The sequence below is a fragment of the Parus major genome, chromosome 10 (assembly GCF_001522545.3).
Source record: "Parus major isolate Abel chromosome 10, Parus_major1.1, whole genome shotgun sequence".
In the NCBI taxonomy this organism is placed as follows: Eukaryota; Metazoa; Chordata; class Aves; order Passeriformes; family Paridae; genus Parus; species Parus major.
Window position 1 is genome coordinate 19,598,675 of NC_031779.1, and position 21,593 is coordinate 19,620,267.

At 49.7% G+C, this 21,593-nt stretch overlaps 1 protein-coding gene across 4 annotated transcripts; it reads right to left on the reverse strand.

The window, feature by feature from the left end:
* Positions 1-3,035: 3,035 nt before the first annotated feature.
* On the reverse strand, positions 3,036-20,873 carry GOLM2 (golgi membrane protein 2). Of its 4 annotated transcripts, none has more exons than XM_015639306.3 (10): positions 20,244-20,872; positions 15,073-15,127; positions 14,005-14,107; positions 12,892-12,982; positions 11,906-12,050; positions 11,608-11,688; positions 11,173-11,271; positions 10,488-10,661; positions 7,695-7,862; positions 3,036-4,389 (listed from the first exon to the last, which is right to left on the reverse strand). In XM_015639306.3, the coding sequence occupies exons 1-10, from the start codon at positions 20,568-20,570 to the stop codon at positions 4,316-4,318; spliced, it is 1,317 nt and encodes a 438-aa protein (XP_015494792.1). In that variant the 5' UTR covers positions 20,571-20,872; the 3' UTR covers positions 3,036-4,315. The 4 variants fall into 4 exon arrangements, with proteins under 4 accessions (XP_015494792.1, XP_015494791.1, XP_015494794.1 ...); XM_015639305.3 differs by having other exon boundaries at positions 11,906-12,053; XM_015639308.3 differs by lacking the exon at positions 7,695-7,862 and having other exon boundaries at positions 20,244-20,873.
* Positions 20,874-21,593: the final 720 nt, after the last annotated feature.

The window sequence follows — 21,593 nt, forward strand, 5'->3', positions numbered from 1 at the left end:
GCAGGTATTTGTGTGAGCACCAGCAGGGCCAGAAGCACTCTGAGATCCTTATGGCAATGAGAACTGGCCTTTTCTGTGTAACAGGATATCAAAATTTGCTTTTCACAGTGCCTCGTGCTCTCCTCGAGTTCCCTGGTGCTGAATTAGGGAGAAGGGGCTGCACTGGCAGGAAAGGGACCATGGCAAATCATCTTGCTGATGGTGTTTCTGTGCAGGGAGAAGTTCAGAAGTCCCCACGGAGCAGGGCCCTGTTCCCCAGCACAGCTTCAGCTCTGTGTGGGACGTGTAAAAACCCTGTGCAGGCACACGGAGCCTTCCGAGCTCGGAATGTGTGTTTGGGCCAAAGAAAAGGCTGAGCTGGCAGCAGAGGGCTGCCCCTTGCCAGAGGATTTGGGCTCCTGAGATTCGAGGAGCATGTTTGCTTCACTGCACAGAGAAACTGAAGGGGAAATGTGCAGTTGTCAGGCACTGCCCATTCCTGCAGTGAGATCCCGACTGCTCCTTGACCATTCCTCATGGTTTAGGATTTCCTCTCACCTCTTTCCCTGAGCCTTGCAGAGCCCTTAGCTCTGTGTTTATCCATCATATAAACCTCCAGAGTGAGCTCCCCGATGGTTCAGAGCTGATGTGGGGCAGGTTCAGTGTCTTGGGCAGCTGTTTGCAGCATCTGCAGCTCACTGGGGTGGGGTTTATTCCAGTTCCAGCTTAACTTCAGCATCTGGCACTTCTCAGAAAATTCAGTTTTCTTTGGGTTTGTATCTTACTATTGCCCATTTCCTGTGTTTGCTGTTTCTTTTGCCTTTCTGAAGGGAATCTATTCCATTGGATAGTGACCAGAGGTAAGAGAAGCAGCTCCCAGGCTGTGCTGCTCCTCCATCCGCGGTGTGTGGGAGCCAATCTGGCTGTCCAGGAGCAGCTCCAGACATTCCAGCTGACAGCAGCAGGGATTCATCTGCTCCAAATCCCCCCAGAAACACAAGGGAATGAACCTTGTGTTTGGTCTGGCACGGTGCAGCGCTGGAGAGTGGCATGGGACATTCCTCCAGCCATGGAAATGCACAGCCACCAGCAGTCAAACCCTGCTTTGGGAAGTTGAACTATAGATTACCCATCCCAGTAATCCCAGGGTGGCCACACGGGGCTCCACATAGGTTGAGGAATTGGAGTATTATGGTTTCTATATTGGCATAAAGAAGTTCAGGCATAAATATCATTACTCTGTTTCTGGCTGGCTTGAAAATTCCACTGCACTCATAAATAGGGAGAGATGGCCCTGGTTGGTTTTGTGGGTTTGTTTTCCTGTTTTATTTAAACTACAGGAATCTGGTCTCCTCAGTCCTGGAGCCAGCTGGAACAGCAGGACACTGCTCCTCCTTATAAAGTGCTTGATCTCACATTTTCTAGTTCATCACAGCAGGACTTCTGATCCTATCAAGTATTTTGGTCAGTCTCCTCAAGGAAGGTTACTTCAGCTGAAGTTCCCTGCTTGGGTGCCAGGTTACTGAAAGCTCTGTGTATCTCCTGGGATTGCAGCTGACAGATGGAATTCCACATGGCATGTGAAAATTCTCCTTAATAGGGATAAAGGAGAAAGTTTTCAGATAGAGAATTTTTTCAGAGGTGTGTGTGTTTACAGGGAAATGGGTCCTGCCGAGAGCTCAGGACCTCCAAAACCACCACATGAACCAGCACAGTTCAATTCAGAGTGCAAACTGTAAACAGGGGCAGTAAACAGATTTATAGAGAAGAAAACCTTTTGTACTTTCTGTGTGTACTAGTGCAGAACACTCACAAGCTCTTCTGTCCTGCAGGCTTCGGATTTCCCACTGTTGCCGGGCTTGCATATATAAAATGTAAAATTATAACATTTAATAAAATCTACAAACTATTATCTTGTGTCTGTTTCTTGTCACTTCAAAGTATTTTTAGCTCTTCATGGCTATTAAAATGCTGGAAAATGTGGGGGTTTGTTTCATCTAGAACTGGGTTTGACCTTTTGGCAACATCCTGCCCATCGGTTTGGTTTTCCTCATTTGGAAATTAAAATGGGTTCATCAGCGAGTCTGTTTTTGTGGGATCTGTGTGACTTTGGGAAGGCTTTGGCAGAGTCTGCTGCAAACCTCCAAAACTGGGCAGCTAGGACAGGCTGGAGTAACTGGAGTTGTTTCTCTGGCTGTTGGGTGGAGATGCCTGCATTTCTGACACTGCCTCAACTCGTCCTTCAGCCTTGGCAGTGGAATCTCAGCTCCTTCCCTTGTTTGAAATGCACTGCCACATGGATCCCAGGGGTTTATAGTGAGCCTCAGACCCTGGGTGTGGGCTAAGATGTGGCTGTGTTGGGTTTCTCCTGGGGACCCCGGAATGTGAGAGCCCGCTGGATTCCCGCTGGATTCCCATTGGATTCCCGCTGGAGTCCTGCTGGAGTCCCGTTGGATTCCCGCTGGATTCCCGCTGGATTCCCGTCGGATTCCCGCTGGATTCCCGTTGGATTCTGGATCTCGCTGGGTGCTGAGGGAAGCAGCTGCTCGAGATCTGTCAGCGTTGTCTGTGCTGCCATTGCCATGGCAACAGGAACTGGCTCCACACAAACGGCACAGGCTGTTGGAAGAGCGTTTTCAAAACAAACCCGAGCTGGTTTGTCACTCTCGGAGCCCAAATGGAGCTGCACAGCCCAGCTGCAGGGGCAGCTGTGAGCCCACAAATCCTCATCTCCTGCCTGGGGAGATGCTCCAGACCCCTCATCATCTCTGGGGCCTCCTGGACCCCCAGCAGTAGCCCCTTGTCTCTCCTGAGCTGTGCAGCCCAGAATTGAGCACAATACTCCAGATGTGGCCACACAAGGGCGAGGCAGAGTAATCACTCTGAGGGAAAGAGGAAAGAAAGAGAAATCATGGAGTGCAAAGAAAAAGAAAGGCAGAGGAGGAACATGGAGCAACCCACCTTCGGCACAGGAGCACGAGAGGGAAGGTCCTGTTGATGGGCAGGGAAGGGAAAAGCAGCTGAAGCTGTGAGTACAGAATGGTTTCATCTCAAAATTTCACAAGTAGCTCTTTATTTAGGGGTCTCTCCAAGCTGTGCCATGTGATGCAGCAATTCCACTTTCTAAATGCAGAAACTGAGAGGAATTGTTTTCGCCATTGACACTTGAAGTAGTAATAAACTGTCTTAAAAACCCATAACATAATTGTATGAGCATTGAACTTTTATTTAAGAGGTTCACTGAGCTGGCAAGGAGCAATCCTGACCCATTACCCCAGCTCAGCAGCAGAGCACAGGGGTGATTTCAATCACCCTCTTCAGGGCCTACAACCTGTGTCCACAGGAGCCCTTGGGGCAGCAGGGGGGACAATTCCCTTCATTCCCACCACTGCAGAGCAATGGAATCATCTCCATCAATTCTGCAAGTGCTGGAACACAGAATACAGAAAAGGGTCTTTCTTACAGGTCTGATGGAGAAAACCAAACCGTGGGATGTGGTGGGTGTTGAGGATCAAGGGATTATTGAACTGGGAATGAACAGGAGTGGCTGGAGCTGGGATGGACACTGGGACAGCACACCAGCACCCACAGTGTGTTTGCCTGTGTGAGAGCTGCTCCTTCCATCGAGGGGCTGACACAGCTGCTGCAGATGTGTCTCTCTCTGACACACCCTCTGTAACACAAAGATTTCCTACAAGCTGCAAATTATTTATATCACCTTTTAAATCCAGCTATTAGTTGCACAACTTTTTTGGGATGTATCAAATTATTCAAGTCCTCCTACAGATTTCCAGCTCTGTCTACGAGATGTGGTCACTGTGCAGGAGTTCAGTGGGGTGTGGTGCTGGGTCGCAGTGAGGAAGGAGCAGTTACTGAACCGTGCAGTTCCCAGTCCCTCTGAGGTTCCATTCTCACTGCTGTACAAACCCCAGCTCCCAGGAGCAGCAGTTCTGCCCCACGGCTGGGACTGTAGAAAAGGAGTTCTTGGCTGTACATGGCTTCCGCAGCGGCTTTGTTACATCAGGTACAAACTGTACAAGTTCTCCAGGTTCCAAGTGTTGTAAGTGGCAGAAACAGTTCAGCCTGTGTTTATAGACTGGGTTTAAGTGTAGAGATTATTACAGGTAAGGACCCAGCTCCATGGAACAGCAAAGATGTGGGTTTAATACAACCTGCAACAGTACAGATATGTACATATGTACAGAGTGGATCCTCTTCTGCTGCTGCTGAGCACACTCGGCACTTGATCCTCAGCTTCCTTGGAAGTAGGAAACACTGGAGCAAAACAGGTCCAGTTCTGCAGCACCTCAGGTTCTGGGTTGAGCTCTCTGTGACCCTACAGGACCCCCTCGTTGAGGCGGGACTTGCTGTAGTCCCCCAGGTCGTTCTGCAGGTCTCGCTCCTCATCATCTGCAATTACAGATTGTAATTAGACTACAGTTCAAATGCTCAGATCAGATCTGATGTGGTATCACTGAAAAAATACCCAAGTACAGTTCCCAGGACATGCTGCTAAAGGGCACAGCCCCGAGCTGGCCAGGGCTGGTGACAGGATGGAGTCAGCAGGGACAGGATGTGTCCAGCCTGGCTGGCAGCATTCCAGGGGCATCTCTGGCTGCAGGGCAGCCCCAGCTCACAGTCTGTCTGACTTCAGACACTGCAGCACTGTCACACCAGCTGCTGCAGTGACACTTTGACACTGCCTACCAAGCTTTCAAGCTCCCCCTCTGAAACCCGGCTCCTGCTCAAAACCCCGTGCCCAGAGCTGACACCAAAAGGCTTCACAGAGGGTGGGAACTTGAGGGACTAGCACAGGGAAGTCACTGGGGCCCCTTCCATAACAAGGGCCTCCTTCCCTCAGAAAGTGAAAAACCCTAAAACTTCTATTTGTTCCAACTAATAAGCTTTTCCTGCACCTCAGAGCTATTCCTTTCTATCAGGAAAGGCTCTTGTTCACAGCAAAGGAAATCCAAGTTGAGCTCCCCCATCTTCCTGGAGCTCTCCACACCTTCACACCCCGGGAGCCAGGCAGGGGCCTGAGGGGTGCTCCAGCAGCAAAAGGCTGGATTTCACCTGCAGGACACAGGTTTGTTCTGTGACAGTGCCACCACAGCACCTGGACATCCTGGAGTTACTCCCCCTCCACCATCCAGCCACCACTAACACATTTTAGAAGCTGCCACCTTCAAACATCCCCTTGGCCTCCAGCAGGTGCCTGAGGGAAGGAACCAGGCTGGGTGCTGCCCTGCCCCAAGGAACATCCCCCAAACTGGGTATTTCCCCCGGACAATTCAATCCAAGCCTGCACATTCCTAGAGACAAGAGAAATCATGTGGAATCCAGTGTAGCACATGCCACAGGCTTTGTTCAGCCCGATGCAGACCCGGGTGATGTTTTCCTGATGGTTTTTAGCCAGAAATTCTCATTCCTTTTTTCCCCCTCCCTAAACAATTACAACCCCTCCCTGTTCTGCCCTCTCCTGCCCTGCAGACAAATCAGCCTGAAGCAGCCACTTTTTCTGGAATACTGTCCCTGGAAGCTCCACTGGTCACACTCAAATCACAGCTCAAGCCAACACAAGAAGTTATTAAGGAACAACAGAACAAAGCCTGGGAAACGTGGTTTGAGGTAGTAAAACACTGTTCAGATCATCCCTCAGGAAGAACCTTCCAGAAGTCACCCTTTAACCTAACTACCTGTTCTTAATCCAGTCTGTCTATACAGAGACAAAGAGGGGTTCCTCAGGAAAAGGATCTTCCCCAAGTTCAAATTCCAAGCCACCAGAGCAGGGACCTTGCAGGGACCCCACCTGGAAGGGAAATGGCTTTACAGGGTCACTGTCAGCCAGAGCTCTGTGTTCTTCTCAAACACCACTCACTTTGCAAGCTACACAAGCCCAGTGCCTGGGGTTTAACATTTTCCCACCACTTAGAGCTGGATCACACCACCCTTTCCCAAGTGGCACAGGGGAATGCTGCCCATGTCCCTGCAGCTGTTCAGCTGCCTGAGCCATCAGCTCCCCCGGGAAGGTCCCCACAGCCAGGTCCTCCTGCTGATGGAGCAGCACAGAGCTCTGAGGGGCAACAAGAGCTCTGTGGGATGGGGACAGGGACAGGGTGCTGCATCCCTGCACCATGTGGCAGCCACCTACAGTCTGGCTCTGCTCCCAGGGAACAGGGACAGGACAAGAGGAAACGGCCTCAGGCTGTGCCAGGGGAGGGTCAGGTTGGATATTGGGAACATTTCTTCACAGCAAGGGCTGTCCAGAGGCTCAGATGGCAGCAGCCAGCACAGACTCAGCTGCAGTTACAACTTCCAGAGTTGATCCTGAAGCCCAGGTAAGGAACTACTGCAGAGAGGAGCTGGGCAGGACCTGCTGCTGACTTAGGGGAATGGGACAGAGCTATGAAACCCCCACCCACAGGACTGCCAGCGTTTGCAGGGCTTGGGGACACACAGGACACCCTGCACTCCCTGCCCACAACAGCCCAGCACCACCAGGGACGTGCTCCCATGGCCCCAGCACCATCAGGGACGTGCACCCATGGCCCCAGCAGGGACAGAAAAGTGCCATGGGAAGGGACACTTGCTATGGGACCAGGCTGCTCTGATCCCCCCGTGCCCTTGTGCAGCTGCCAGCCCAGGGACCACCCTGCAGAGGGGCAGGCAGGACACACAAACCCCCTGCGAGTTCTGAGCACAGGGGGTACAGAAAAGGCTGCAGCTGGAGCAGCAGGCACTGCAGCTCATTAGTAAGTTAATTAACCACCACAGGTTCTGGTCCATCCTATTCTTCCACTTGTGCACGAGTTTCAGAGTGCCAGCCCAGTCCAGCCTGCTGACACTGCACTTAGCTGCGTGATCACATAGTCAGCTGCTTTTTACTGGCTTTGCCCATTCATTTTGCTTAGATGCCAATTAAATACGGTGCCTGAAAAACCTCCAGCTAAAACCTTACTAACTTACATAACTTGTATTATGAGGGTCAAAATCAGGAGGGCTGTAGGATTTTTGTCCCATTTCCTGGGGGTTTTTCCCCTCTTTATTTTACACTTCCATTTAATGGGAAATACTCTCTCTATGTTTACCCAACATTGTTGCCCTAGAGACATGCAGGCCTGTCCCAATATCCCCAAACAGCTGGATGGAGGAGGCAGACAAGGCAGGCAGAGGCAAGCAGGGAGGCGATGCAGGAGCTGCATGCAGGACAGGGAATGGCCATGCACACACGGTGTTAGGCAGCACTGGGTCAGGAGCTCCGAGGTGGGTTAGCAGGACACCACAAGCCTGTTGAATCTGTGTATAATGCACAAGTGACACCTGGAATCACCACCTGAGGCCTCAGTGCACACCAGCTCCAGGCAGGTGTGACAAGAGCAGGAGTAGAACCACTTCATTCCTCTGTTTGACAATTTAGGAATGTCAAGGCCCAAAGCCCTCCCAGGCAGGGGCCAGAGCTGGGGGTTTGGGTAAATCATTGTCTGGAATTTAGGGTCTCACTCTTCCTAGCAGGGACTATTGCAGTAAGGTGCCAAAGCCCCCTCACTCAGGTCTGTTGCACCATTGCTGTCCCACAGAATGAGACCAAATTTCAAGCTTGTTTGTTCTGCCTGAGCAATCTGTGATCAGCTAAAGCAGAGAGGCTTTACACAAATTCAACAAGTAACTCAGCATGGATTTATCACAATGGGATGGAGGTAAAGGCCCAAGCTCACCTTGGACGTCTTCTTCTCCACCATCACCATCCTCTTCCTCATTGTAAGCCAGCTCAGCCTGTTTGTCTGCCTCATACTCACCCACGTTCCCATCATCCCCATTATAATCTGCCAGTTTAGAACCCTGCTGTGGGTCCACAGGGGATTCATTCTCATCAAAGAACCGGCCTGTGGGGTAGGAAAGGAGTGAGTCAGCAGCAGAGAGGAAAGAAACAGGGAGATCCTACATGAGAGCAGAGAGGTGGAGGCAGTCAGGGTCTGTGGTAGATCCAGCTGGAGAGAAAGGGGGAGAGGGGAGAGGGGTAGGGGTCGGACAAGGCTCGTGGAGCACCTCTGAGCAGGTGACACCTCGGTGTCACCCTCGGGACCCGGCTGTCCCACACTCCTCCCTCCACGGGCAAGGGCTGGAGCGAGTGCCCCAACAGCTCCTTGGATTGCCCACGGGCACCAACACAAGAATTCCCAAAAAGCACAAGAGCACTCGAGGAAGGCTCAGTGCCTTCTCCTGAGGCATTCTGCACAGCCTGGAGGGATCCAAGGTGCCTGCAGGGGTGTCCTGCTGGCACAGACCTGCCCTCACTGCCCAGCTGGGAAACTCAGCCAGCTGGCTTTACACTCTGCTTTCCTAGTAAGCTCCAACAGTTTTCAGAATGCCCCAAACCCAGTATTTTCATCTCCTCACAAAAAATTAAGAATGGTTTCAGATCCTGAAAATGGGAATGAGCTGGAAACAAGGACTGAGCAGATAATCACTGAGGCACACTGTAAGAGATTGCTGGTGTGATGTCAGCTCAGAGCTGGTGTTTAACGGGGTACAGGGAGATCTCTGCCAGCCCAGTGCTGGGGGGAAGCAGCTCTGAGTCTGCAGAGGCCACAGGCCTGGAAGATTGTGTATAAATGGAAAAAATGGGAATAAAGTGTGATAGAATTCTCACCTGCCAGGGCAGGTGGTGATTCCCAGTGCAACTGATGGTGAAGTTAAACTGGAGAATGATTTCAACATCAGGATTAAAAATGGTCAGATGTAAAAGTGAAATTATTCCCTAAAATAATGTGTATATAAAAAACAGTACCATCCTGCTTCTCTGCATGGGGGAAAAGCAGCAGAATCCCACCTAGGATGTACAGGAACACCTGTATTTTACATAAATACACAGGTGTTTTCATAAAACAAGCAAAAAAAAACCCTCATGATCTGTTTAGAAATCCAAAGTTCCATACGTTATTCACTGCCTGCTCATGTCTGAGTGATCCTGTTGGTATTTTTGACACTGCATTACATCCAAAACCTGGGTAGGACAGTGGGATTTGCACATGTTGAACCCAAACTGAGCCATGGAAGACAAGGGCATGTAGCCAACTTCCAGCAAAACCAGCCCATGGACAGCCAGAGATACTGTGACAAACAAGCACTGAATGAATTGAAGCTGACAGAAGGAAAGGTTAAAGTGGATGAAGAGATCCCAGGAAATGCAGCAGGCCCACAGAGGCTACAGACTGAGCTCAGGGAGCACAGTCAGTCTGGTGAGCCCATCCTGTTCCACTCCTGCCATGGCAGGGACACCTCCCACTGTCCCAGGCTGCTCCAACCCCATCCAGCCTGGCCTGGGACATTCCAGGGATCCAGGGACAGCCCCAGCTGCTCTGGGCACTGTGCCAGGGCTGCCCACCCTGCCAGGGAACAATTCCTGCCCCATATCCCATCCAGCCCTGCCCTCTGGCACTGGGAGCCATTCCCTGTGTCCTGTCCCTCCATCCCTTGTCCCCAGTCCCTCTCCAGCTCTCCTGGAGCCCCCTGAAGTCCCTCCAGACTTCTCCTCCAGGCTGAACAGAGCTACTCTGCACCCTCTGCTTCAAAGCTCTCAGTCACCAACACCCAGCCAGGCAATGGCCACGGTGGGAGCTGCAGAGCTGGGCCAGAGCTGGGCTCCTCCATGCCAGGGGTGAGTTTGTCACCACTGGACCTTTCAGAACAGCCACTGACCATCAGGACAGACCCTTTCACAAACCTGGATTAGCTATTTCCTTCTGTGATAAAGTGTCTCCCTCACGGCACCATTAAACCTACAACTGGAGCCATGGCAAATGTGGAGCAAAGAGAAGAGATTAACTGGGGACAATTCCTGGCTCTCAGGTACCCCCTCACAGCCTACAGCCAGACATCTCCCTGCCAGCTCCTGCCTACACAACCACCCCCCCATTCCACCCATCACCAGGGAACAGAGACAATTAACAAACCCATTAACAAACCAAACCACTGAAATCAGAAGCTTTCTCACTCCACAAGTTTCTTCCAGAGACTGCTTTGGTAAAATAACGAGCCTTGCACACCTCAGGGTACACAGAGTGGAGGCCAGGCCTGCCCAGGCTCTGTGACAATTTGTAATTGTAACACACTTGTCCCTGCCCCATCACAAAGTTCCACAAGTGATATTAAAACAACCAAAGTTTTCTCACTTTTGGCTGAATTCTTACAGTACTGTCCAAAAAGTGTACTGAAGTATAAAGTAACTTAGCATCCCTCATGTATCAAATCTGTGACTTAACCAATCTAACTGTGCAGTAATTCCCAAAAGCATCTTAAATTCCAATAAGGAAGTAACTTTTTTAAATAACTGAATGCACATGTGAAAAGTAACACATTAAAGCCTGCCTTTTACCCAGGTACACATTATATTCCCTCCCCAAAGCCACCCTCTGCAATGGTCCCTGTTTTCCAGATAGGCACTTACACAGGTAAAAAATGAAGGGATTTTTTAAATATATTGAAGTGTGTGATACTGGCCAACTTACTTTGCTTAATCTTCTGCAAGTCACTAACTCGGCTCTTTGGGATTTTTATCTGGTCTGGCTCAATTTTGTGATCTTTCTGGGCTTCCACATTTTCTTCAAAATTCAAGTGCTGGAGAGAATTTGGAGGGATCTGCTTGGCAACGTTGGCGTTCCCATCACTGTCACTGGGCAAGTCTACAACATTAAAATGGGAAGTTACACTCAGAATTTTAGCAGGACAACAAGCCACCTGCAGGGCAGGCATAACCTAAGGTGACTTGATCTGCAAGCACAGAGTTTATTTTCTTTGGGTTTGTCTCTCTTCTAACTGCAATTCCTCCAAACCCTTTCACTGCAGGACTTTCAGTTCCCACATCCCAAACCCTGCCCGTGTCACCCTCAAGTGAGCTGCTCCCAGGGACAGGAACCTTGGTTTATCTGCCTGTGGTGCAGCCCTAATTAGCACCCTGAGGAGGAACAAACATTGCCATTACTCTGCCCACTGGAGGCACTTTGAAACTTCTAACTCAAGTTTAGCTGTGATTGGTCAAAAGGCTCAGAAATTATTTGGTGTGGAGAGTACAAGAAGAGATCATACAACAACAGCCCAAGTGCCTCAGCCAGGTAAAAACACAACTTTGGATCCTGCAGAAATTTATCCTTGGTTTTCTTCTTGTAACCAAAATACTGCTAACAGGAATTTTACCTGGTGCCAGGTTTGGAGCATGGGGCTGCTCAGTTGGAAGATTGATAATGGACTGATGACCTTCACTTTTAGGAGCTGAAATAAGTGGCTTCTTTAAAGCTAAAACAGAACACAGGGACAAAAGCATTAATATGAAACAAACACACTACTTACCTGGTCTTGCTCTAACAATCCTGTAAAATTCTATTTTTTTATCATTTCCTTAATGAAAATATAAAAAATAAGATTTCAGGAGGGGCATCATCCAAAACACTCCATTTTGAGAATTCAGATCTCCAGGGCACAGTAGAAATGATCTGATTTTACACCCCACTTGAATTTTATTACCACAGAGATTTTAAAAGTCTGCACTCACTGTGAACCACATGGTGTTCACACACAACATCTACATCACCAAGACTCAAATGTGAAAGAATAAAGAGTATTGCTCCTAACCAGTGGGAGTATCTTCAGCTTTAGCAGGGTCATTATCTTCTATTTCAGGCATGCCTGCATCTCCTCCTGGTTTGATTTTCTCTGCAAGACAAGAAAAGGATATTCTGCCTTACTAACCCTCCAGTCTGAACTGTGAATTTCCCTCTTGTGGAAGGCTCTTAGACAATCACTGCAGCTAATCAATGTAGCTGGGCCAAACAATTCCTTCTACTTCAGAGAAATGCACTGTCTGGAGGCTGACAAAGGATGCAACACAACTGGCCCATTCTCTATCACAAATGCCCAGAAAAGGAAATACCTTTGCCATTTGCAACATGTTCTGAAGGCTCCTCATTCTTCACTACGACTTTATCTTCCACCTCTGCAACAGTCTCAGGTATTGCCTGGTCACCATTGCTGGGGCTGACTGCAGTGTCTTTACTAGACTGAATTTTCTGTGTGGCCTGCTAGAACAAATAGGAGACAACATTGAACACTTCCCTGGAAATTACAAAACAAACATCCTCAAAATCAAGGTTACTTTGGGTAAGCAAAACTGCATTTATGAACTCAAGGATCACCAAAGCAAAGCGCAGAGCACTCTATGCACAAAGCTGGACCCTGGGATCTGGAAACACAACTGGACAGAAAATGCTCAACACAGCACATTTTTACTGCCATACACAGCTGTTAAGCACAACAAAACCAGGTTAAGGTAACATCAGCCTTAAGCCTCAGGTCAGAGCCTTGAAACAACTCTAGACTGTAAGAGAAGATGACAAACTTGCTCTCATTCTGCCCTATTATTTGAGATGTTTATAGATGAAGTAAGGAAACAAAATTTTAAGCACCTATTTGCAGGAAAGAGGCCCAAATTCTACTGGCAGCCTGTCTGAGGTCATCACACCCTTGATACCATTCCAGTACCATCACGATTTGCATCACATTAGCACCTCAAGGCCTCGGCAGAGCTCAGGCTCCCTCTGCAATAACCTGGGTATGGCTGTGAGAACACAGATCCCACCCTGGAGAGCTGAACAGGGATATATATCCATGTTACAGGCAACAACTGAAATCCTCAGCAGTCACATCATGGAGGAAGGCTGGAGCAAAGAATTTGGCCTCAACTTCCAGCTCAGTCCACTGGGTAAGACAACAGGCAGATTTCTTACACTAACACCCACTCAGGGCTGCTCAGGGGGATACTGAACACAAAGTCAGGGAAGAAATGTCCCAGGCCTCCATATCTCTGAGGCAAACAGCAGGCTTGGGCTCTTCTCATTCAACAAACTTTCTTCACACTACCTTTTGCTCCCGTGCAATTTGGTCCATTAATTTCTTGATGTTCTCTTCATGCTGCAGTCTCATTTCCTTGATCTGCTGCCCACACTGCAGGCTTGAGGAGAAACACACCATTAGTTACACTTAATTTGTTGGATCTGCTCTCCTACAAATAAAATAAGGGAAAAAATATGGCACAAAAAGCCAAACCTGAGCTATAACTAGAATAGTATGTCCAAGAAGCCTGGTGCATGTGTATGCAGTGGGAATGGACTGAATACAGTAAGAAAGCAGAGCCGGAAAAAAATAGGCACAGAGCCGAGAAAACGGTAAAATAAAGAGAATAGCCTTGAATATACTTCCTCCAGAAGCTGGAATGCAACCAAAAGGTCAAGCTCCACAGTTAATCTGTCTGCAAATATTAATTCCACTGGGAAAGCAACGTGTCTCTCCTGGCTGTCAACAGAGAAGGTGCATGAGTGCTACTATCAGTTACTGCTCCCAACTCAAATAACACCATCTGAATACACAGCCAGGTGCCCCAACTTCCCCAGCAAGCCACGGCACCAGCCCAATCACCAAAACTCCCATGTCCCACAGACATTCAGCACAGCACAGAAACTCCTCATGTGTAAAAGTGTCAAACACTTTCTCCAGAGTTAAGTCTTCTTCATTCCTCAAAGCTGCAGGAGTATTTGTTCTCCCCGATTCTCTATCATCAACTTAAAAGGCTGAAGTCAACTTAAAATTTCAATCTACACAAGGTGCTTTCAGCATCAGCTGGAACAAATGAAACCACACTGCTAGAAATCAGCAATTAACAACGCTGGTGACACAGGACTGTGTCCTTCAGACTCCTTCGTGTGTTAGTGAACTGAATCTCCATGTTATAAAAAATACATTGACTTAAAAATGCAGAACAATTCCACTAAGTCAAGATTTTCCTATCTCATGTTGGGGGAAGGACTACAACACCACAAAGAACTTGAAAGTCAAACAGCCAGCTCAGGTGCATCGCCAAGTGAGCGCACTCGCGTTTGAGAATTAGCAGACACAAGGTTAATTAGCACTTTTTAGTTAAATACAGGTCCCCTCACACACACCAACCTACAGCTACCAACACTCCTGAGGATATACCTGTCGTATTCCAGCCTCCTTGTCAGGTATGTGTTGTTCTTCTTGTACTCGTGCAGCTGATCTTCCTGGCGGATGAATTCCTGCCGTAACTCTGCCAGTTGTTCTAGGCCAAAAAGCAAAACCAACATGAATACAGAAAGAAAAGGAAAAATGCCCCAAGGCAGATACAGTTTCTAATATTGCTAAGTAAGTAAGAAATTGCCCAAGTTTCATGTCTAGACATTCTTTAAAGATTCTTAAACCAATTTGAAGAAGATGCCACTTTACCCATGCATGCCAGATGGCAGCATGAATTACAGACCAATTCTTCTGACACTATGCCAATCTCCCTAAATGTTTCTGCACTTTTGCATTCACAGACCTTGCACAACGCTACTTCACTTATCTGTTGGAAATCTCCCTGACTTCCTGAACGGTTCTGTCGCTCTGAGTAACACGGAAGCACAGCCAGGTTACTCCAGGCAGGATGCTCAAACACTGTCTGAAGTGAATGTACAAAAGGAGGCACCTTTCCATAAACCCAACACGGATCTCCTGTCTTCACAACTGCTCTAGAAGTCCTCCCTGCTCCTCAGGCTACAAATAATGAAGCTCCCTGCTATTTTAAGCTGCAGCTACACAGATACAAGCAGAACCCATGTGTGCTGCGTGCAGGGATGTTCACATCTGATCACGTTCTGGCTCACTCTGAAGTACTCTGAATACAGCAACACCAGAGGCATTATAATCATGTCTGTACAGAACTTCAGAGATGTGCCCTGGACCTTTTCTAACTCAGCATAACCATCACAGTGTTTCTGATCAAACACTACTAAACTGCGTATTTGGCCATGAAAATGATTCCACTGTCTTGTAACTCAGCAGTGCCAGAACACACATCCCTTCTGCAGCAAAGTGAGAGCCAACTCTGCACTTACCCACACCAGGTAACAAACACAATGAAAGCTTTCACATTATGAGATGTTCCAGCATCACCAGCTCCTTCATTTAAACTGCATTCTGCAGCAGCTGGGCAGTTAAAATGCACAACTTCAGCCTGCCAAATGAGTTTGGCCATGAATCCCTCACCCTTTAGCCGATGTATGTCTGCCATCTGATACGAGATGTTGTTCTGCAGCTTCATCTGGAAGGAAGAAAAGTTTGGATAAATACAGGGGACCAGCAGGTTGGGGAGGGTTTGGGCTGTGAAGGTTCAGGTGTGTCTGTTTGCTCAGTAAAGCCAACAAAGGGACAGGATTATCGGAGTGACGTGCACAGAGTTCCCATAAATCTAAGAAATGTGTGCTCAGCAACTGTAAGTGACATCACCAAACTAAACACTGTGCTCAGGCTTTGCTAACAAAGGCTTAAATTTTAATTCCAGAACATATTTATATCAGAAAAAGTAGACTGTCTGGACTAAAATAAACATGCTGCATCCTGATACTGCAAGAGGGACAGTAAACAGCCAGTGTCAAAGCACAGGTGGATAAAAATAAACACAGCATCAACAGCAAAACCAATTGTTACCTAATGTATATGATACAATAGAATTGTTACACTTAAATAATCTTTTATGTGTTGCCATCTAACATCCTAACATACATTTTATTTTGAGAGCTGTACAACAAGCAATACAACTACAACAGCTTTTAATTTGGCATTTTTAGTAAGGAAAAAAATAGCTACAATAAGTAAGAAATGCACATACACAAAGTCCTGAAGAAAAGATGCTTTGCTTTGTCATTACATAAAGATAAAAACCAGCAAGAACAAAGAGAGATTCATGTGTGGAATATTCTGATAAAAGGGGTAGAAATCCCTGCCTGCCCTCAGGCACCTCGGGTGCTGTGGTTGTTTTTCTTGCAGTTTCAGAGTGACACAAAGGGTAACTGCAGGAAGGGCTGAGCAGGGCTGCCACGCGTGGGTGACAAGGTCAGCATCACCTCTGGGAGCAGCACCCTGCAGAGCCAGCACAGCCACTCGGCCAGGACATGCGGGGACACACACGGGGACACACTTTCACACAGGGGCTGTTTCAGTTCCTCCCACAGTCCCTGAAGTGTCTGTGCCAGCCCCCTCCATTTCCTGTCAAAAAACCCAAAACACACCTGTCCTGTCTTTAGGGCTTCCTCCCCGTACCTGCACCTTCCCTTTTATCAAATGATGCATTCTTTAAATGCATTTCCCACTGTGTTTTGTTGTTACAAGAGGCACTCTGAGCAGCTTGGTCCATTTGGCCCGTGTGGGTATGATTCCTGCTTTGGGATGCAGCCCCGCAGGAACTGCAGAGATGGTTTACATCCTTACAGGATGCACAAAGCAACACCCCCTCTGTGCTGGCCTGGGTAGGACTTGCAGAGCTTCACTTTAAAAGCACAGCCAGCCCTGCAGTGGGGACACCCAGGGAAGGGGACACCCAGGGAAGGGGACACCCAGGGAAGGGGACACCCAGGGAAGCAGAAGACACAAGCCACCACCAAGCCTCTCCCTCTACTGGGTACCCAGCGTGCCAGCTCCCCCTCCAGTGACCCAGGACAGGGGAGCAGGTACACCCAGTGATTTGTTGTATTAATGAACAAATAGCTCCCCCTCTTTTGCAAAACTACAGGCAATAATCTCATTTTCCTGTCTTCCGCTCTAATGCACTTGTTTCCCAGAACCCAATCAATCTGTGAACAAAGGAGATCCTGGGAAGTAGCAGGGTCTGTTTTCAGAATTCCTCACACACACACCCTTCCCAGTGGCTCCTGCTTATCCCATAACCATGTGCCTGGCTGGGGGAGGGTGCTGTCTGTGAGACCGAGCTGCATGGCAACGTGCAGCACTTTTATCACACAATCTTTCCTTTGGGTGATTCTGAGTTTCAGAGAGAAGTGACAGAATTTATATCCAAACCAGCTCAGCTGACAGCAAATGTCCCTGATCTGAAGGATAGAAAAGGAGGAAGCTTTTTTATGATTCATGAGATCTGTTCCACCTACACATGCAGAACCCACAATCCATGAGCCGTGGCGCAGGTCCAGTTCTTCCTGGGCACCATTCTCCTTTGGTCTAGACCTGTTTGTACTGCTGAGCTCTCAAGGGCTCCTCAGGGCCTTTCCAAGCACTTGGGATGGAGAAAATAAACCCTCTGTAGCCCAATGAGCCCTGCACAGGAAAAAACACCAGAAATCCTATGCATGGTCATGTGGCAACCCTCCAGCGCTGTCTGAGTTGTGAATCTTGCCATGTAACAACTCCACATTGCTGCTGTCAAGCTACAGCTTTGCAAACTGGGGAGTTACCAAGTTTTGGCAACAAAGAACAGACCCAGCAGCTGCTGGGGATGTGTGACTAAACAGCTTCATCCCTGAATCCCCATTTCTGGGCAGCAGCAAGGGCAGGCCTGTGCTCCATACTGGCATGGCCAGCAGCAGGAATGGGATGAGAGGTGCTCCCTGCACGCCTGACACCTGGAACCTCTCCACCAGGGATTCCTGCCAGTCCCACTGTGCTCATTGCAAACAGACACACAGAGCTATGGAAAAACCCCAAAACCTAATGGCATGCTGCAAAAACCCCACAGAATGCTCAGGAGGCTGATGCTACCTGTGCATGCAGCACCTGCCCAAATCCCAGGGTAGGCATTACCCCTGCTTGCCTCTCACGGGGCGCTTCAAAAGAGAACTCCTTGTTTGTCCCAAGGTCCAAGAGACCCTCAGGAGCTCACCACAGGAAAGGAGAATTCCCAAGAATTCATGCTTTTTCTCTTTCTTTATAAACACAAGAGACTGGGTCATGCCCCCATATTTGCTCCCAAGAGCAAACACCATCCTGGTGCAGTGTGATGGGCTCACTCCACGAGCAGGGGACACAGGGGAGAGCCAAGAGTTTGGCCCTGACTCCAGAAATCCCTGAGCCAAGAGGAAGCTGCAGCAGAAACTGGAGTTGCCTCACCACTGGGAAAGGCACTTGATTTATGTGACCACAAGGCAAAGAACCTCAGCTGAGGACAAAGGAGCACAAAGCACAACTGACACTGAGAATCTTCAGATGAGTTTTTCTTGTGATCACTTGTACCAATGTTGGGATTTTATTTCAGCTCCTGCATTTCACAAATGAACTAAGATCACAGGTAATGAGCAGTTTGGTCAGACAGACTCGCCAAATTCTATTTTGGGAGGAAAAAAATTATCACTCAAGCCTTTTTTAGTCAGACACTTTGTATCTACTACTGTTTCCTTGTGACAGACTTTCATTCTCTAAAACAAAGCTTTATTCTCTACTCTCCCAGAAGTAATAGTCCTTAAATACAGTCACTTAAAGGGTTTTAGAAAAAAATAAACATTGTTGCCACTGAGAAAAGACAGTGGCTTACATGGGAGGAAAAAAAGGCCAGCCACGGTTTTTTGATAAAATCCTGCTCTTCTGGCCTGTTAGGGCACTCTGAACATTTTGAACACAAGAGAGAGGATGTTCAAAAGCTACGAGGTCACACAGCCTTAAGCGGCAGCTCCTGGAACAAAGCAGGAAGACACAGGGCACACACGGCAGTCAATTAACACCAATGTAATCTGGGAGATTTACCGGGCAGGTTTCTCTCGCTGCCCTCCGGCTGTGCCCCGTGCAGTGTCACACTCAGAGCGTCCAGAGCCCAGGCAGATCTCAGGGAACACAGCGCTGGGCAGGCAGGGGCAGCCAGCAGCAGCTCTTTGTGTCCCGTGGCTCCAGTAAGCAGCGCTGCACCGCCCAGCTCACACCTCCATCTCCTCCCCCAGTGCCCTACAGGAACACGTCACAGATCTCCGAAAAAAATACAAATTCCTTGCATTAAAAGCACCCCTTGTCATGCAGCCCAGTAACTGCTCCCAGAATCCCTGAGGCTGGAAAAGCCCTCCCAGACCACGGAGCCCAACTTGTGCCCCATCCCCACCTTCTCACCCAGAGCACCGAGTGCCACATCCACACCTTCCCTGCACACCTCCAGCCATCGGAACTCCACCACCTCCCTGGCCAGTTCCAGTGCCTGAGCACCCCTTCCAGGAAGAAATCCTTCCTGGACTGTGCCTGACAGCTTACCTGAATCCTGCCAGCTGAGTTTTACACCCGCAGTCAGTGACACTAACACGCCAAACAAGCTGACTGCCCTTTTGCAGACAGAAGGGGAAGTATTTTGGCTAAACCCCAACTGCTTTAGAATCACTGAATCACTAAGGCTGGAAAACACCTTTAAGATCATGGGGTTTGTTTCATATCTAATTGGATTTTTTATTAAAATCTAAGGAAAGATAAAAATTAAAAATATGTTTGCTGAACACACAAAGGGCTTAATTTTAATGGTTCAGTAGGAAACATTAATACAAACTTAATCAGTTTGAGGGAGTCTAACTCTGGAATGTGACATGTACATATTTGGCTTTTTCTGTGACAACTCAATGCATTTTCTGAGGCTGCTCACCCAATGTGTGATAAGAAAGGGCCAGAAAAACAAAGCTAGCCAGCAATAACGCCGGAGAGTGTGACATTTACATAAATCCCACTGTGAGAACAGTGCTCAATGAGCAGAGTGATGACCTGCATGCAAATCCACCACACACCCCCTGAACAGGATTTGCGTGCTGAGCCCGTGAACTTCCTAGTTCAGGACGGTTATGAAAGCAGAACAGTGAAAGTTGAGGCATTCACTCATTTTCCACAACAAAAGAAATCCCCAGGCCACCCCCACTGAAAGGGTCAGCTGAATTTTCAATGAGCTTGGCTTCTCCAAGACAAGGAAAATGACACGTTAGTCAGCAGCAGGGTTGTTTGCTGGGTTTTTTTTTTCCCTCAAGTACACGCTGGCAGCATAAAAATCAGAGTGTGCTGTAGCAGGCAATCCAAGAGGGAAGCTCAGGGTGCTACTGAACACCATACTGGTTTCATTTCCCTTGAAACTGTAGTTTTTTGCTGGCTTCTCGAATGATCACAAAAGATCAAGTATTCTCAGCAGAGACAGAAAGCTAAAAAACAGTAAGTAAATTTGAAACAGCCGTTTGGAAACGAGCGATCTCTCGGGATTTTCATTGTGTACACACACACTGGACCTCTTCAGCTCTTTTTGGGGACGTTTTCAGAAGACAGAGAGCGCTGCAGTTGTCCCAGCAGCAGCAAACCTGCGCCTCGGGGCCCTGATTCAGTCTCGGCTGTAGAGGCTGCGGGGACACCTCGGGCAGGCGAGGGCTGACAGTGCCCCGGGCGGAGCCGAGCCCCGGGACCCCCCCGCCGCCCCCTGCCCTTACCTTGCCGTCCTCGCACCTCTTCACCTGGCCGTCCCTGGCCTGCAGCTGGCTGCTCAGGTGGCTGTAGTCCGCCTCCTTCTGCTCCAGCTGCTTCCTGTGCGAGTCCACCTTGCCCAGGAGGTCCGAGTTGCGCCGCTCCAGGCGGCCCCGCGCCACCTCGGTGCGCTGGGCCTGGCTCTGCAGCTCGGCCAGCTCCTCCCGCAGCAGGGCCTGCCGCGACGCCGCGTTCCAGCAGTGGAAGGCGAGCACGGCGATCACCGCCAGCAGCGCCACGAGCACCAGCGAGGGCAGGCGGCCGCCCCGGCGGTTCGCCCCGAACCCCACCATGGGGGAGGCCGAGGGCGGCAGCTTCAGGCGCAGCGGGGAAGGCGCTCAGGGGGGCCCTGAGGGGAAGGGGGTATCCCGAGGGGGAGAAGAGGGAATGACCGGGGGAGAGCTGGGGGGTCCGTGGTGGAGGGGGAGGGGGGGTGAGATGGGGGGCCGAGGGAAGGGAAGGGGCGCTGAGGGCAGCGGGCTAGGGGAGCTGCGGAGAACGGCGGGAGGGAAGAGCCCGAGGGGAGCGGGCGGTGGCCGGCAGGGCTGTGCCGGTGCCGCCGGGCCGTGCGGGACCGACCGACCGGCCGAGCCGCCACCGCGGCGCCCCGCCCGCCGCCCGCCCCTTGCGGCTCTCGCGAGAGGAGCCCGCGGAGCTCTCGCGAGAGCCGGGGCCCGCCCGCCCTTAGGCGGCTCGCGCCGGGCAGGCAGTGTCACGGCGCTGCGCTGAAGGACATTAAAAACCACTAAGAGCTGCCCGCGATGCACCGTGCTGTGCGCGGGGAAGCTCTTCACAATCACAGCCCTGTCCAGCCTGGCTTTGGACGTTCCCAGGGATCATGGGGCAGCCACAGCTTCTCTGCACACCGTGCCGGGGTCTCCGCACTCTCAAGGGAATCATTCCTTCCCAATATCCCATCCATCCCTGCCTCCTGGCAGTGGGAAGCCATTCCCTGTGTCCTTTCCCTCCATTCGTTGTCCCAAGTCCCATTCCAGCTCCCTTGGAGCCTCTTTTGGCACTGGAAGGGGCTCTGAGGAGCCTTCTCCAGCCTGGCTCCAGGGCAGAGCACAGTGGGGCAGGAACGCCATGGGCTGACCAGCCCCACACCTGTGAGGTGTTTCCTGAGGGGACGAAATGTGTCCTCGCAGTGAAGAGAGCGGGTGAATAATTCCTTTTATAAGAAATACTCAGATAACACATTTATTCCTGGGCACATTCCCTCACAGCCCGTTAATGCCACTCTGCCGCTGGTTCTCACAGGGGAAAATGGGACGCACAGCTGGGCTGAACACAACCAGCTGTGGGCATGGCTGCAG

What these genes read in the sequence shown, in the direction of transcription:
- GOLM2 (XM_015639305.3), bottom strand. Translation starts at nt 20,570, where the DNA reads ATGGTGGGGTTCGGGGCGAACCGCCGGGGCGGCCGCCTGCCCTCGCTG. An exon ending in AAATTGCACGGGAGCAAAAG is followed by an intron (nt 12,054 to 12,891) that starts GTAGTGTGAAGA and finishes TATTTGTTCTAG; the next exon opens with CAGGCCACACAGAAAATTCA. An exon ending in TGCTCCAAACCTGGCACCAG is followed by an intron (nt 10,662 to 11,172) that starts GTAAAATTCCTG and finishes TTAATGTTGTAG; the next exon opens with ACTTGCCCAGTGACAGTGAT.